Source organism: Agelaius tricolor, unplaced genomic scaffold (genome assembly GCF_023055355.1).
Source record: "Agelaius tricolor isolate 1412-34295 unplaced genomic scaffold, bAgeTri1.0.p SCAF_15, whole genome shotgun sequence".
Classification (NCBI taxonomy): Eukaryota; Metazoa; Chordata; class Aves; order Passeriformes; family Icteridae; genus Agelaius; species Agelaius tricolor.
This window is the reverse complement of record NW_027269275.1, coordinates 4,440,014-4,456,894: the sequence shown is the minus strand read 5'-3', so window position 1 is coordinate 4,456,894 and position 16,881 is coordinate 4,440,014. Positions and strand designations below refer to the sequence as shown.

Sequence of the window (16,881 nt, the reverse complement as noted above, 5' to 3'; positions counted from 1 at the left end):
GCTAACTTCAAAGGATCAACACTGATTTATAAAACTTGATAATAAATTTAAAAGGGAGCCTATTCCTTTCTTACAGGTACAATGCATTCTGATAGAATTAGTTAGCCCTCATTTTGTTTATCTGAGGTCAGGCTATAATTTGACATTCCAATGCAACCTCTCTGCTATTTTTCATGCCATGAAGAAGTGCAGTTATTCAGCAGCTTCACAAATAGTTACTCTGTAATTACCTCTGATACTCTGTGAATTGTAAGATCCATTTGCAAAACCGGGAAAGGTTTGTAATTTTCTGCAGAAGTTTCTTATTTCACATGGTGTATTTGCATGATATTGCCTTGTCTCAGTGCACAGACAGATCAAAAGGGCTTGAAAAGGAGAGACTAGATCAGAAAAGCAAAACATCCCCTCAAATGTAGTTCACAAGTGTGAAAAGGGTCTCTTCTACCACAAGCCTGGCTATAAGGGAAAAAATCAAAAGATTCTGTTCTATTTAGATTTAGCTGAGCATGATAAGAGAGGAGAAGTTATCCTCTGCTGCAATGAAAATGAGAACATGGGCCACACTGAGCGAGCTCAAAGTTCGTCCTGGAGGGAGCAGAGGATGCTGAAAGAAATTCATATCCACCTTGGGGCTGGAGGGGATTGGGAAGCAAAGACAACCCCCACCCTATTGTAAAGCAGGTGTCCCCTGACGTGCAGGAGAAACGATGCCTCTGACTCCATTGATATCAGAAGGCTAATTAATTACTTTATACTATATTATTCTATACTATATTACACTACATCTAAACAAACTGCACAAGCACTCAACCAAATATTGTGACTGTCAGCCAACAGTCCTGACATACACACGTGGATTCAATTGGTCAGTGAATCAAAACAGTCACACCAGAATCCAATTATCAATTCCCTTCAGGTAAACAATCTTCCACAATGCACTCCACTTGTGAACAAACACAGGAGCAGCAATTGAGATAAGAATTGTTTTTTCTTTCTCTGAGGTTCCTCACTGTGATTCCCAGAAAATATCCTTGGGAAGCTGTGCCTTGCTTTTCTCTGTGAAGAGAAATGCAGCCACACCATCCCTCATGCCATCCTTCCAAAAACTCAGCAACCCCAAAACTCAAGGCTTTCTGGTTATTCCAAATGACTCTGAATGGTGGTTTGTCTTTAATCCCAACATGTACATTTTGAAAACTCCACCTTGGTGTCACTACTTCCTATTCAGTGGCATTAGCTCCAAAGAACAAATGCTAGCAAAGACAGGAGATGCTCCATATACTGGATAACAGGAATGCTCATTACATGGAACACTCCTATGGCATCAGAGAGGGATTTGGAGGCTGCCATGGCATTCTCCTGGAGATGCTGCAGCACATGACATGGACAGGTGTACCTTCTCTGGATGAGAAACTGGCTGATGGCCTGACCCAGAAACAGGGAATGGTGCCACATCCAGCTGGTGCCAGGCACCAGGGGTGTCCCCCAGAGCTCAGTGTTGGGCCCAGTCCTGTTCAGGGTCTTTATGGATGATCTGGATGAGGGAACCGGGGGCATCCTCAGGCAGTTTGCAGATAACATCAGGTTGGGTGGGAGTGTGGATCTGCTGGAGGGCAGGAAGGCTCTGCAGAGGGATCTGGCCAGGCTGGATCCATGGGCTGAGGGACAGCAGGGCCAAGTGCCAGGTCCTGCCCTGGGCTCACCCCAACCCCATGGAGCTGGGCTGGCCAAGAGGGGCTGGAAAGCTGCTGGTGGCAAAGGCCCTGGGGGTGCTGGGGACAGGGCTGGGCACAAAGGCAGCAGTGCCAGAGGCCAGTGGCACCTGGGCTGTGCCAGCCCTGGGGTGGCAGCAGGCCCAGGGCAGGGCCCGGCCCCTGGGCTGGCCCCGCTGAGGGACCTCGAGGCCTGCGGCCGCTGCTGGGCCTGTCATGGCCACCAGAGCCCTGCAGGGGCTGGAGCGTGTCCAGGGCAGGGAACGGAGCTGGGGAAGGGGCTGGAGCCCCAGCAGGGGCTGAGGGAGCTGGGCAGGGGCTGAGCCTGGAGCAAAGGAGGCTCAGGGGGGCCCTTGTGGCTCTGCACAACTCCCTGCCAGGAGGGGACAGCCGGGGGGTCGGGCTGTGCTCCCAGGGACAGGGACAGGAGCAGAGGGAACGGCCTCAGGCTGGGCTCAGGCTGGGCACCAGCAGGAATTTCCCCATGGAAAGGCTGCTCAGGCCTTGGCAGGGGCTGCCCAGGGAGCTTGGCAGTGCCCATCCCTGCAGGTGTCCCAGCAAGGGCTGGAGGTGGCACTCAGGGCTCTGGGCTGGGGACAAGGTGGGCATCGGGCACAGCTGGGGCTCCATGGGCTGGGAAGGATTTTCCAACCCCAGTGATCCTGGGATTCTGTGAATGCATGGAATATGCAGGAGGAGAGGAAAGTGGGCTATGAAAACAATGGGAACAAATGGATGGGATGGGACTTGGAAAGAGTTGGAATGAGTATCCTAATTAGAAATTGTAACATCTTTGCAATATTTGAGTAAGAATTATGGGTCCTTGTCTCTTGGCAGACGCTCTGGATGCAAACAGCATGTTCTTAGAGGCTGCTCTGCATATCTAATTCTGACCACAGTGAGGTTTATATTCACAGTGACACATAATAAAGATATATGTGACACATCAATATGAGTAAACAAATACATAATTCAAAATAAAGTATTAGTAGAGCTGCTTGAGAGGGCTGTATTGGAAGCTGCTGAAGTCATATCAGGTTTATGACAATGAAGCAATTCCAGATTGTTCACTGATCCTAAGTAAATCCTTAAGGGAAAACAATAAAAAACCCAACACTGCTGATATCCTTCCACCCACACATCTATCCAGAGACCAAACTGAAACAACTTCTGGCAGAAAACAACCTGTATTTGTGATAAAGCACTGTCTAATTGAGCCTTATTTATCTCTAACGAGGACACAAGTCAGGAGGAAGTTTGCAGTTATGTCACACTCAGTAAATTAGCTGTGCTATGTACTGAAGTGGGGAATCATTACAAGTGCAAAATTAAAAATACAGCTAAAGTTTTAGCACTTACTAGCAGTGCACTGCTTAACAACTACAAGAAATGGCAACCTAGAAATATTTGAAGTTTTACAGTTAGATTTTTGTGCAAAAGGCAAATGTAAATCAAACAAACAAACAAACAAACATGAAGCAAGTGGAAAAATTATATCTAATGACAAGACTAAGCACTAGAAAAACAACATTTGTGATCTCTGGAAGAATCTCCAAGAAGGAAGAATGCTCTGCAGACCCAGCATTTCAGCAAAAGAGGCTACTAATAGATTTTGAGTGAAGGATTTCCATTTCCTTGTGGCATGCACCACTATGAAGGAAAAAAGTTAGGAAAACAAAGAACCTTAGAATAATTTTTCTGAACCTCAGAATAATTTTTCTGATACTTTCATTATACACTCTAGAATAATAACAGTGTGATGAAATGCCACTGGATCTGGACTTTTGTGGTTCAAAGCACCACAAGCCTAATTAGGATTCCAGATTTTCTGAGGCACTGTAATGCCTTAAATTGCTGTGAGGTAGTAACAGGTTTTAATTTCTAAATATAACAATGAGGGAAAAAAAAATCCAGAAAATAATATGATGTCCTTGAATGACAGAAAAGAATTTGACTTAAAAATAAGGCAGTAGACAAGAAAGAAAAGAATTTGACTGAAAAAAATTTAAGACAACAAATCATGTCCTGGTACAACAAATGTACCAGGACATGATTTGCTGCTGTGTTTCTCAATTCCAGCTTTACCAAGGGAATTGTGCTGCCATAAAACAGTCAGGAATCTGTCCCACACTTTAGAGCAATTATATTATTAATACGCTAATACCTCATGCATATTAAAATCTTATAAAAATATTGACTTAGATATGCAAGGTCTTATTGTCAATTATAATTAGCTATGACATTTTCTAATGACTAGCAGCAATAATAATAACAATAAGCAGACTGATTGAGGATGAGTTGTCTGGAATATTTGGGGCTTTTTATTTGAAATGATTTCATGATTGAAGTAAAATAATTTATAGCTCAAATGAAATGCCTCCCTTACTCATAGACAAAACATCAAAATGCTTTAATAAAGATTTTTATTAAAGCAGAATTTATTATAGAAGCATTTAAATGTCATTACTTTTACAGCTCATATTGCTTTCTGAGACTGATTTTCTTAACAGTACCATTTAATTTATCTTATGTTTCCTTCACAGATAAAATAGTGCTGGATATCCTGGATATGAATCAGGTTCTAGGAGTTCAGCACCAAACCTTCTCACTTGCATACCTTCAGCAATAAGCAAAAAAGACCTCTCCAGCACACCAGAATGCACCTTTAAAAATGCCATCTCCTTTGTTTTTCAAAATAGTTCCTTTCTTCCCTGCCCTGCACCTTTGCCAGAAGCTCAGAGCATGCTGCTGAGTCTTTATTCCAGACAGAAATGTAGCTCAAGATTGACTGAAATTATACTGAGTTACAAACCCCTACTCTCACCTGCCCTCATGCAGAAAAACCAGTGGAGATCTCAGACAGTCCCAACCTGCTCAGAACTGATGAACTCAGGTTCTCAAATGAGGTCAATTCCACACAGCATTTCTAAGATTAATCTTATTTCCTTTAGAACTTCTAATTCTAATGCTCATAGTGAGGATGGCCAGTTGGTAGCTGATCAGAGTAAAGATGCACTTTGCTAATATAACATATATCAGCTATGTATCTAAATGCTCAGCCTCTAAATTCCCTCAAAGTAACTAATAAATATTCTGTGCACTAAATAGTTATGTACATTTCTGCTTGCATTCCTTACTTGAATCCTTCCCTGCTTTGTGCCCCAGGAAACCTTATTTCCTTCTAAAATACCACCCAATGTCCCAGCCTTTTGTGTTTTAAGCTTTGAACAGTGTTCCCACTCCTGTACAATTTGTACAAAATTATATTTGCCAATCTAGAACTCAGTTGTCTAGCCTGGATTTATAATGCCCAGAAAACAGAAGTATAATTTAGACTGTTCCTGCAAGTCTCTCTCCTTTTCCTTGTCATAATGATGTTCACTACTTAGTTTGACCTTTTTTTGGTGTTTTGTTTTGGTTTTTTTTACTGAATTATTCAGATGCTTTATTCACAGCTGGAATCAGGTCTCCAGCTTCTACTCAGCACCCAACACCTGAATTTTAGTGCTTGCTCCTGAACTACTGAGGCCACTTCATACAGAGATTTTTTCACAAGCACACTCCTTTCCCATTCGTATTTCCTCATAATATGGCCCCTCCCATGCTATTATCCACGTGGATCACCTCTCCTGCTACTAAAATCTGTGCTATGTTTGAGTACACTTTCCCAGCTGAGAGCTGCAAACTGCCTTGACAAGGTGCACCAGCCTTCCACTGCCCAATGGCAAACCTTCTGTGACCCCTTAGGTTCTGAGGAGCTCTGTGTAACCTTCTAGTTATGTGCAAAAGGATAAAAAACACCTTAGCAAATTCTGTGTTTTAGTGCAAAAATGATGGATTATATAGTTTGATTTCCACTAAAGCAGAGCAAAAAGGGTCAAGCAGCAAAGGTTAATATTCCTGAGCTTCACTTGTTTAAACTTCCATAAAGGCTTATTTCCTTCTATTTCTCCAACTTACTGAAATTTACTCAGCCCTAAGTTAGAGATAGTTATATGATGTACCAAAGCAACTCTCTAAAATGTTAGAATTATTGCTAATAATGCCTATAGTTATTTTTACCATAAAAGGCTAAATAAAATTAAATAAATGAAAGCATAATGAAAGCAAAGGTATTCGTGGCATTAAAAAGTACATTGTAGCTGAAGGCTTGTTCTGAAGAAATATGTCTCTCTTCCTTTTTAATTAGTGTCCTTGCATTTTTTTAAAGGAATACACACTCTAGATAACTTTAGCAGTACCTGTGCCGGGTGATGATTCAATTACTCTATTTATGTTCTTAGTAAACCATATAGAGCCTTTCTGGCTTTATGCCCTTTCCCATTAGGTGACAAAATTGCCTCATACTTCTTCATTTCCAAAGAATGCTCTTGGTGTGGGTAATTACCTGTGTCAGAGCCCACAGCTTTGTCCTTGAGATGCCTCTGCTCTGGGCCTGGAAAGTATTTATTGTGGTCAAATACCATTTACATTTCAAGATCTTGTCTAGATTTTCACCTCTTGCTTTGAATAATTATGCAGGATCATTTCTACTTGTTGTGGCAGCTCTGGTGCTTTGCCCAGCCCTTGGGCAGGGGGCTGAGGCTGCCATAGGAGTGATGCTTGCTTGGCACATGGGGCTGAGTGCCAAGAACCCTTTGATCAAGCATTCAATCCCACTGAAAATAACATCTCTGTGACTGCAGTGCCTGCAGAATAAGGATGGCAGACATTCCATTAAAGCTCTTCATTCAGAGATTTAAACCTTGGCTGAAAGCACAGCTCCAGGCTACAAGAATTATCCTGCCCCACTGGCTTTGGGACTCCCTGGTGGACTGCTCTGTTGTGTATCTGTGGGTGTGATGTGCAGAGTGTGAGGATCACAGGAAACCAGAGTGGTTTGGGTTGGAAGGGACATAAAAATAATCTTCTTTACCCCCTGCCATGGCAGGGACACCTTCCACTGTCCCAGGCTGCTCCCAGCCCCAGTGTCCAGCCTGGCCTTGGGCACTGCCAGGGATGCAGGGGCAGCCCCAGCTGCTCTGGGCACCCTGTGCCAGGGAACAATTCCTTCCTAATATCCAGCATAAGAGGGAGAAGAATCCAGTGCTGCAAATAATCATAACACAGCTCAGAGGAAAATATAAACCTTGAGTAGTCCACTCAGTGCTCCATGGAGTGAAAGGCAGCTTGGGGACTTTAAGGGGATCATCATTTAACTGTCTTTAGAGATAATGAGCCAGGCTTTCTGTTATTTATTGATGTGTTTGTCACAAATCTGAGCTGGCCAAGTGAAATATATTTAGAAGTCTTTACTTGTTGAAATCTATGGTATCATTCAAGGAAGCTAAACTATATAATACACATATTCTGGGGAAAAAGATTGCCTCACTTTTTAAAAAGAGAATTTCAGATAAGCATTGCTAATAATGAAGGCATTGCAGTATATTTTGTTTCCAAAGAATTCACTAGAATCCTTTATCTCAAGCAGATCTCAGCTTCAGTTTTGGAGGGATGAATATGCAAATATCAGGATATTCATATTTAAATCAGAAGAATGTTGTGCAGTCAAATTCTGTTGCTAATAAATTTCTTTCTAGGCTAAGTTAAACCAGCTTCTCTTACATAAGTCTTTGCTTTGCTTTCAAACTACACTAGTTCTCCATTTCTTACTGCTGTTGTTATATCAATTAACCAGCAATGAAGGGCATTTCCCTGATATTAATGGCCCACACTGTAAGTGTGCTAGGAAGTATGTGCAAGGTGGCTGCTCCAGCCATTGAAAAATGGAAATGGAAATCCATGGAGCTGGAGGCAGAAAGAGGACAGGGTTTAATTATTACATGCCTTATCCACGTCTTGCAATCTGATCTCTTGAATGATCAGTGATTCTGAACTCCATTCAGAATCTGTAGGAAAAAATGCTCTAATAAATAAGTCATGGCTATTTGATTTTCTTTTCCTCTGACTAGCATTGACAACACATAACGTGGTAAGTGCTGCAAAAACCTGTGCAAGAAACTGGGAGAATACTGAGGAGGTTAAGCCCAGCCTGAACCCTGCTCTGCTTCACTGCCCAGCAAAATTGGCAGCCAGTTAATGCCAGCAACACAAGCATGTCAATGGGAGCAGGAGTTATAGCTATAATTGTAATCTACACAGAAAAAAAAATGTATTTGTGGGTTCAGGAGAATGGGATTTCATCTGACTGTTAGGATCCTGACTTCACCAGATTTTACTGAATGGTAGAAAATTCATTTCAAGCAAGTAGCAAAGAACCAAAGATGTGATGAGCCTTTGTACACACAAAAAAGATGCACCAAAAGAGACGTCTGTAATTTAATCATTCATTCTTACTGCACTGCAATTCAGGCTGTCAAAAAACCCTTGCACATGCCCCCAGATTCCTCTCCTGTTCAGGATACAGCTCCAGAGAGCTCAAACACATGAGCAGCACTATCAACCCTGACTTACAGAGCAAGTCTACATTCACCCCTCCCTCAAGCATTTAAATTTAAAATAAACCTCCCAACCTCAGCTACGACTTTAGGCTCATGTAAGTCTCAGCTACGACTTTAGGCTCATGTAAGTCTCAGCTACACCAAAAACTAATGAGAAATCTCATTAGGTCAGTGTTTCAAGTCCAGAATCAGTGACAATGTTCACCCTTTATATCCACAGAGCACAAAGGCCCATTCTCAGGAAATCATTTTGCCAGTGGACTGCTTCCTCCAGCCTGTCATCACCTTGATATTCCTGCTCCTTTCCATTCAGCAGGGTAAACTTGGTGAATGGCAACGTAGAAAGAAAAGTTAAGAATCAATTCACAGGTTCAATAGCTTTGAGTCTTGCCCTTGGCATGAGTGTATTTCTTCTGCACAGCCTAAGCCTGTACTTCAGAGGCATCTTTCAAAGATGTCAAGGCTCTTTCTAATATTATCTTCTCTTGAAAATCCATATGGCAGAATTCATCAGCACAGAGGATACGAGCGAGGAAAAAAGTTAAGCAACAAAGAAGCAAAAATTAATTTGATCCCATAAGAGAGAGATGTAAGAAATCACACAATAGGAAAAATGTGCAGAAGACATTTAGGAATAGACAAATTTAAGGGGAGCAGTTGAGGGGACCAAAACTGCAGAAAGAGTTTAAAGGAAAATGTGTAACTAAATCTGAAATATTGAAACCAGCACCTAAATATCCCCTGTATCACCTAAACATCACCTGTGCTGTGATAATCTCATTCAGTTCATTCTTTTACACAGATGGCTCTTTGCTTGGTTTAATCTCCAGTAACCACAAAAAGATAAGATTAAAGATTGTGGGCATGCAACTATTAAGCTCCCAGTGTGACCATTCATGGGACTCTCTGTCAGGGACACCTCCAGCACCCCACACTGGCACTGCTGGGACTCAGCAGCAGCTCCAGGGCCCCTCCTGGCTCCCCACACCCCACTCACAGCCAGACCACGTTTCCTCACTGGTTCCAGCCCAGGTTTCCCCAGCAGAGTCTCAGGTCTCTCGTTCCATAAAGCCATTTATTCACAGCAAAACAGCCACAGCCTGTGCCTCTGAGGAAGGACCCCACAAAGACTTCTATCCCTGGGCTTTTATTCCTTCACAGCCTGAGCACAGGGAAGTTTTGGTTCTTCTTCCTGAGCCCTGGGCTCCTGCCCTGACTCTGAGTGTCCCTCACCCAGCTGTGCCACAGGTACTCAGATCCTTTGGCATGCAAAGGGTCTCAGGTCACATCCTCCTGTCCCTCTGAGCTCCCAGAGCTCTTTTGCAGCTTGCAAACCAAGCTACCTGCACCAGGTGTGTCCCTCAACACGAGAGGAAGGCACTGTGGTTGCTGGGATTTTAGCAGGAGGCAAACCCTGTGCACTGGCCACGCATTTCGGGAACCAGAATGTAAAGGAAATACAAAATTCTGGGTAAAGGTTTGAGGGACAACCACTCAAGGCAGCTGTTCTTCAGTCTGGCTGGCCACTTTAACTCCCTGAAAACAAAGGCTGCAGAAAACTAGAAACTCCTATAAAGAGTTTGTCAGCAGTGGGAAAGTAAAGGAGGGAACAGCACCATTCAAAATGTCTCACTTTGCACAAGTTTCAGGATACAATGGTAATGCTATTTGTCACCAATAGCATGAATTTTGTCTGAACAAGTACTGGCCAGACACTTGCCTATGAATGAGAACAGAAAATGCCTTTCTTCTAAATAAAAACCCAACCAAATGAAAAACCCCACAAAAACCCCACAAAACAGCCCCAAACTGATCTTTTGCCTGTCAAGCACACGTAGAAGAATCACATTCCCCACTGGTTCACACTTTCCTCCTCCTTGTTTTGCTAGACATGAAAGGGTTAAATTCATATTTTGGAGCATTAAGATTTAAAATGTTTAAAATTATCCACACACATTTTAAATCTGAGCACTTTTTAAAAGATCAGCCAGTGTGAGCCTGAGGATCTTCACCCCCATTTCCAGAAAATGCAGAAGCAGTAATGCTCCATTCAGCCACACCAATCCTGCCTTGGAAAACTCCTACCTGAGACAGAGGCTGAGGGATGACACAAATAAATAACTTTGTCATGATGACAAGCAGGAAACTGCCAGAAATTAAATCAGCTTAGAGCACAAATTTAGATGCAGGTACCTTACCATCACAAAGCTGAAATAGTGAATTATTGTTCGTCAAAATTGGGTGTTTATCTGTGAAAGTGTGGCTAAATTAGGGCATATTCATATAATCTAGCATCTACCATGCTGAGAATAAAGAAATAAAAATCCAGCATGATGGCTTATGAGTAGTAAGCAAATTTAATGGCAGTTAAATGGCCTGGTCATTGCCCTGCAGATGGAGGGGAGAGCCTTGCACAAGCCCTGGGAAGCAGCCAGCCCAGGAAGAGGAAATGTTCCTGCACGAACAATTCCCACATATTTATTTTCCTGTGAGAGATCAGCAGTCCATTAATAGGGCTGTCAGTGAAGGCATTGTAATGACACACTTTGTATTTGCATTTGCTGCTTGTGTCTGCCTCCAACAGATTTCTGTTATTTTACAACAGAGATTTTGTCTATTATTGTCTTGAAAAAAAAAATCTAAAAATGCCCATTTTCCTCTGTTTGACAGTTCTATAAGCAAATTTAACTTCTGCTTGAGGAGCTTAAAAATAATTTCACTTAAATAAGCAAAGACAGTAGTCTATGAAATTAGGCCCTTGTTTTATGTAAATGTCAAATAATTATATTAGGAATGCAAAACTAAGCCATCAGCAGGAACACAAATGCTTAGAACAAGATTGGCATTATTATTTTCATAGCCACTCTGATAAGAGGCAATTTTACAATAGCAGTGGATGCTGAGGCTCCCATGAAGTCTAATGACAAGGCTGATTTCTTACCAAATTCTCAAGTATAATTATGTTTCAAAAAACTGAAAATGCAACAGGCAGACTTCATGCTAGTGTGGCTCAGTAAAGTGCACTTCTGGCAGCTTTGCTCTGACACACACATGTAAAGGAGATATAAAAATGAACTGGAGGAGTGTCTTGCAAAGTTATTCCTTTTATCTTGTGTTCCTTTATAACTTTTTGGAGGAAACAAATTGTAAAATGACTTCACTTTGCATCTTATTATTCCAATGTCTGAGAGTGTTGGATCACAAACTAATACTTCTGCTTTCCATGCTGTTGGTAAATATGATGTGAGAAAATTAGTATGGACATTTTATATATTTTCCTTTAAAAATATTAAAATTATTAACTGGTTAGATATTAAGTGGAAAAAGTATGCCTGATGAAACCACACCTTTCCTTTCTTTCCTCATGTTTTTCCCTGTGGCTTGGCTTCCCTGCAAGCAGAAAGCATTTCTGCTAATTTATCAAAGCATTGTTTGGCTGCAAGGTGGCTCAGAGACAGGGCACTGCTGGCAATGAAACCCCCAAATTGCTGAGGTGCCTCAGAGCAACACAGGGTACAAGGATTGGAAGTTGGGAGCTCAGTTCACACCCACACCCACCTCTCCCATGTGTCATGGATTCCTAAGAGGTTTGCTTTTGAAATCACAATAATGTGATATTGGGACACAAGACAGATGATGGGCTTTGGACCTGGCTGGCATAAGAGATTTGATAGCAAGATGCCTTGGCAAGAGCAAAGAGAACTTTGAGGATTAAAAGAAGATTCAATCAGACTGGTTTACCAAAAAAAGAAAATTTCATTAAACTCTGCAAGCAAGAGATGTTGCAATATGCATAAATTTGTGTATGTGATTTTAACTTCATCATTATTGTAAACATTACTAGTCTTCCTAAACCAGTATATAAGCATTGGTAGTCCACAATAAATTGGGGTTCTGATCACCAAATCAGTCTTCCCCATCTCTCTTCATTGCTGACAAGTGCCACAGGAAAGGTATCAGACAACAAAAACGGGCCAAATAAGCATATTTTTTCCCCAATTTATTATGTTCATGCCTACAGTACCATGAACCTGAGCTTCAAATGCTCTGTTCCATAATGCTGTATCCTTCAAAGCAGAGATCTGGGGAAAAGCAAGCAGTACCTCAGGCAGGATGTGAGCAGCCCTGGTCACCAGGCTCTGCAGCCAGATATTCCTGCAGTGCTGGCTCCAGTGTGTGCACAAATGGGTTCTGCTGCACACTGAGTGCAGAACAGAGAGGGCTCCAGGGGCTGTGCTCCAGTTCAGGGACACCACATGGGGTGGCAGCCCCAGCTTCCCCACCTGCTCCGCTGCCTCAATACCCCTGTGTCACAGGCATTGTCTAAAATACAGTGCTGACATGAATAATAAATCACACTGTCGTGTGTGATCCTGTCAGCAGCTCCAAATTAATTAAGAATTCTCCTTGATTAAAATCTCTGACCCGTACTGCCAGGCAGGGCAGCTCTCCTGACTCAGGTGTGCAGAGCAGCCACCAGGGCTCTGTGGACCTGAACAATGCAGGTTCTTGTTGAGAGCTGGGTGTGAGTAAACTCATCCATATGTATCCAACAGCACTACTTTCATGCAACATTACCCCTGTGCTTAATCATTTATGGCTCTGAAACATAATAGCACTCAGAATTAAGAACCTCTGGGTTGAGCCTTCAATTTACTTCTACAGTAGCAAATCTTTAATTCTTTCTGTCTTAATAGAGCTAATTATAAGGCTTAGGTGTGGGTTTTTTAAACCACTTTTAAATGTTTACCCTGCATACCTTGTACATATGTATTCATCTATCACTTCAGAATATCTATTGCCATTTTCACTGAAAAAAAATGTTGTTGTGAAAACTAAAAGAAATGGAGCTTGCACAAAAATTAAGCTTTCTTTCCAAAATTCTCTAACTCAAACGCCCAATACATTTTATTTTACTGAATTATGTAAAGTTTGCACTGTTAAAAATCAATTATAAACCCAACAGAACAGTCAGAGTACACAACCACTTACTGGTTTCAGTGGCTACAATAGTGATGTTGTGCCATGTGCTGGTTTCTCTGTCCAGGGGTGTTGCCAGAGTTATTTTCCCATCCTCTGCGTTGATGTTGAACTGTCTCTCAAGGTCAGTGTGGCGATCAATGGAAAACCTGCAAAACAGACATCCCTGTAATCTACTTAATGAAGTTGCTGTAATCCATACAGTCACAGAGACAATTTAGGGAGCCCTCTGAGAGCTGCAGCTTTATAGCCAAATGGATTGAGAAGCTCAATAGCATAATAATTTAGAAGACAAAATGACAAACTGATGCTAAAAAAACTTAATAATCATTGCCCAAGGAGTAATTAGCTGTATACCCAGTGTGAAGGTCATAAAGTGCCCTCAGGTTCACCGGGTAGCATCTCTGAAAAACGGTGCTGATCAAGAGTTAATTACACAATCCATCACATTTATTGGACAGCTTCTATGGTATTTCACAGTAACTGATGATAATTTCAACAGTAATGTATTAAGCCACAAAAGTGGTGGGCTTTGTGGTTATTTTAAAAAAGGGCTGAATAATATTATTTTACCAATAAATTTCAGATTAACGAAGCATGAACGATTCACCAAGCACATTATTTGCTTATGGTTCAAGCAGTTCCATGGGCAGAGCACAGTGAATCACCATTTTTTCCTATAAAACACTGCAAATGCTGGAGGCTTGATTCTTCTCTGAGTTGACATCGCTGATTTTTAACCAAACAAGTTCCATCTGACACGTAGTCAGAGTTTGCAAATGTGAATGTCCAGGTAAATTCTGCAGCCCAAGCAGGGAGCCAGAGCTGCATTGGATTGCTCCAATGGTGCATTAAGCAGGAGGATGATTTAAAGCTCAGGTCCAGATCCCCAGAAAGCTTTTATGTTTGTCCATTTGCACAGAGTTATTTTATTAATGAATTCTTCGTGAAAAGAAACTAAATGACAAAATTGAGCCTTCGGTTTCTTGACAGGAAAGGTAGGGAAAGAGGGAGTTGAGTGATAAACTATTGATATGGTTTAACAGCAATTGACTTCAAGGGGTTTTACTGAATCCTGATTGTGGATTTATACAAAAGCCTTTTAAGCCTTTGTGTCTGTGTATTACAGAAGCTACCAGCATGCACTGGCAGTTTTTACATCTGTTCTGCATTACAGACAGTACATTACATTACTCACAATAGTTAGGAGAGTTAGGATAAGGTATCACACTCAATTACCTTATGGAGTGGCCAGAAAAGTGACTCCAGACTGTCACTTTCTCATCACTTTTCTACCTTTTGCGAGCACATTGTTAAAATTCCCCAATAAAAGTAAAAGAACGTATTTTACTACAGTGAGAATGGCATAGTTATCTGAAAATCAGCTATTCCATTCTGGTTCATGCTTTAGCAGAAGCAATTTCCAAAAAATATTCTGATTTGGAGGTCCCTTTATACACTACAATAAATATATTCCAATGAACTCAAACTCATTCCAGCCTAACACAATCGATTTTAATAGACACAGCATTAGCATCTGATTTCAAAGCTCAAGATTATTGTGTTCATCTTTTTTTTATTTATTTCAGTATCAGATATTTTCATATTTAGAATGAAAGTTGCATTGCAATTAGATTATTTGTGCAATGCATTCTGGAAGATACAGCTCACTTTCAAAAAGAGCTCTAAATGATGAAAACTTATCAAAACCTCAAAGTTTAAGTGTTTAAATACTGCATTGCCAGAGTTCAAGGCTAACCTGATCACACTGGTAAAGGTACTTCACAAGTAATGGATTTAAGAGGGAAACCCCCAGCTTAACTATGAAATGGGATTTGTAAGATTTTGTTTCAAACTCATTTTGTTTGAAACTCTCAGAAGAACTAGTTCTACTCATTGAAAATTACTAGTTTGGTAAGAAGAGTATCAGAAAAACATGAAGTCAAAAATATGAAGTCAAAAATATGAAGTCAAATTCCAAATATCTGTGCCTCAAGCTGGACACATGCATGTGTATTTGGACATTGAAGTAAACTGATTTTATTGTGAGCTCCACATACTCAGTTCTCAATGGTTCAATGGGAACTGCACTAAACTCAGCATTTCTGAAAAGCAGGTCACTTGTGTGGAAGAATAAAGCTGCAGGTATTTAACTTCAGGCAATCATTTTTGAAAATGGATCTTAACTGTATTTTGATGTCTACCTAATTCCAATTAAAGTATTAGAAGTAAAATTCTGGGACTAGTGAAGTTAGTATAAAATACCTTACAGCTTTTCACAGGTTTAAAATTTCACTCAAGAAAATACAAGAAAAGACAGCAATCAGCTCTTTTTAAGAAGTCATCACTTAAAACTGTCTTTTCATTTCTGAGTTTTATGTAATGATGCTGAAAGGACTCTACTGATACCAAACATATAAGAATTTTTCCCAGTCCACAAACAAAATAAAATGTGAAATGTTCATATGGTATTCAGTGTTTAGTGGACCTGGGCTTGACATAAATTCCACTGAGGAAAGACAGTTTTTCTCTAAGGATCAATCCTTCCTTAAACTTCCACTCACGGCCTTCCTGCCATGCAGGTTTTGACGTTATAGAGGAGGGAGTGACACATTTGTGAGTTTATTATATCACATTTCATCTCATCCCAGCAGTATTTACTCACAACAAAACCCAGCAATTCAAGAGGAAACATTTTTAACACAAGTTGTGTGTCTTTGCAAGACTACAAAGAGGTAAAACCCTCTCCTGATTTTAATGTGATAAATATTTGTTACAAAACCAAAAAATAAAATCTACAGTGTCATAAACCTGGGAAAACTAACAATACATTTGTAGTTTCCTTTTCATGATAATGATGTTGTAACTCTTTTTAATGGGAATGCTTTGTCAGATCCATAAAACATACATAAAACATATATTTCTCTAAAAATGAGAAAATAATATCTTGGGAAATAATATCTTTTGAAATTGCCATAAAGCCAGCACAGGTTATTGGGAAGTTTGGGTTAGTTTATGAGTCTGCTATGGCAATTATAGGAACAACCCCACAGTGGTTTAACAGAAGCCTGGAAAGGATTCTCAGTTCTGCTCTTGCACTGTTGCTGTTATGACTTTATTTGATCTACTCATTATTTGCACTAATGTAAATAGGAGCAGAAACTCTTTTTTTGCTGCTCCTTCTGAGATTTGAACCCCAGCACTGACACCCCAGGAGTAGTAAATCTCCATTTTTATGAATGCCAGGCAGATTGGACAGGGTACTTAGTGACAGATAAACAACTGCACCATTGGGGAGCCACAAAATATCAGATCTGGTTTTTTAAGGCCTGCTGTGAATTAAGAAAATGATCAACTGCTGCCAAAGATGAAATCTGTGCTCAAAGGAATGGGGAAAACCAGCTCCAGTGAATCTTATCTCTGCACAGAGAAAGCACTGAAGGGCAGTGATTTATGGGAGGGCACTGGCTGGATAGGAGGGAACATTATTGCTCATGCTTGTTGCTGTGTGCCTGGACCATGCTTTAGCCAAGATAACTCACTGCACGTGAACAGAGCATCCTTGGAAAGTAACACCAGGGGCCTGGGCTGGGCACTGCTGGAGCCTGAGCTGGGTGCCAGCCCTGAGCTGTGTGCCAGCCCTGGAGCCCACAGCTGGGTGCCAGCCCTGAAGCCCACCCACAGCTTTGTGCCAGCCCTGGAGCCTGAGCTGTGTGCCAGCCCTGGAGATCACAGCTGTGTGCCAGCCC

At 41.2% G+C, this 16,881-nt stretch overlaps 1 protein-coding gene across 1 annotated transcript in view; it reads right to left on the bottom strand.

Moving 5' to 3' along the window:
• Positions 1 to 16,881, bottom strand: part of CDH8 (cadherin 8) — a 162,926-nt gene that overhangs the window by 42,047 nt on the left and 103,998 nt on the right. Inside the window, exon 8 of the mRNA XM_071440258.1 lies at positions 13,145 to 13,281. Within this exon, the coding sequence (XP_071296359.1) occupies positions 13,145 to 13,281 (137 nt within the window). The remainder of the gene's footprint in view (positions 1 to 13,144; positions 13,282 to 16,881) is intronic.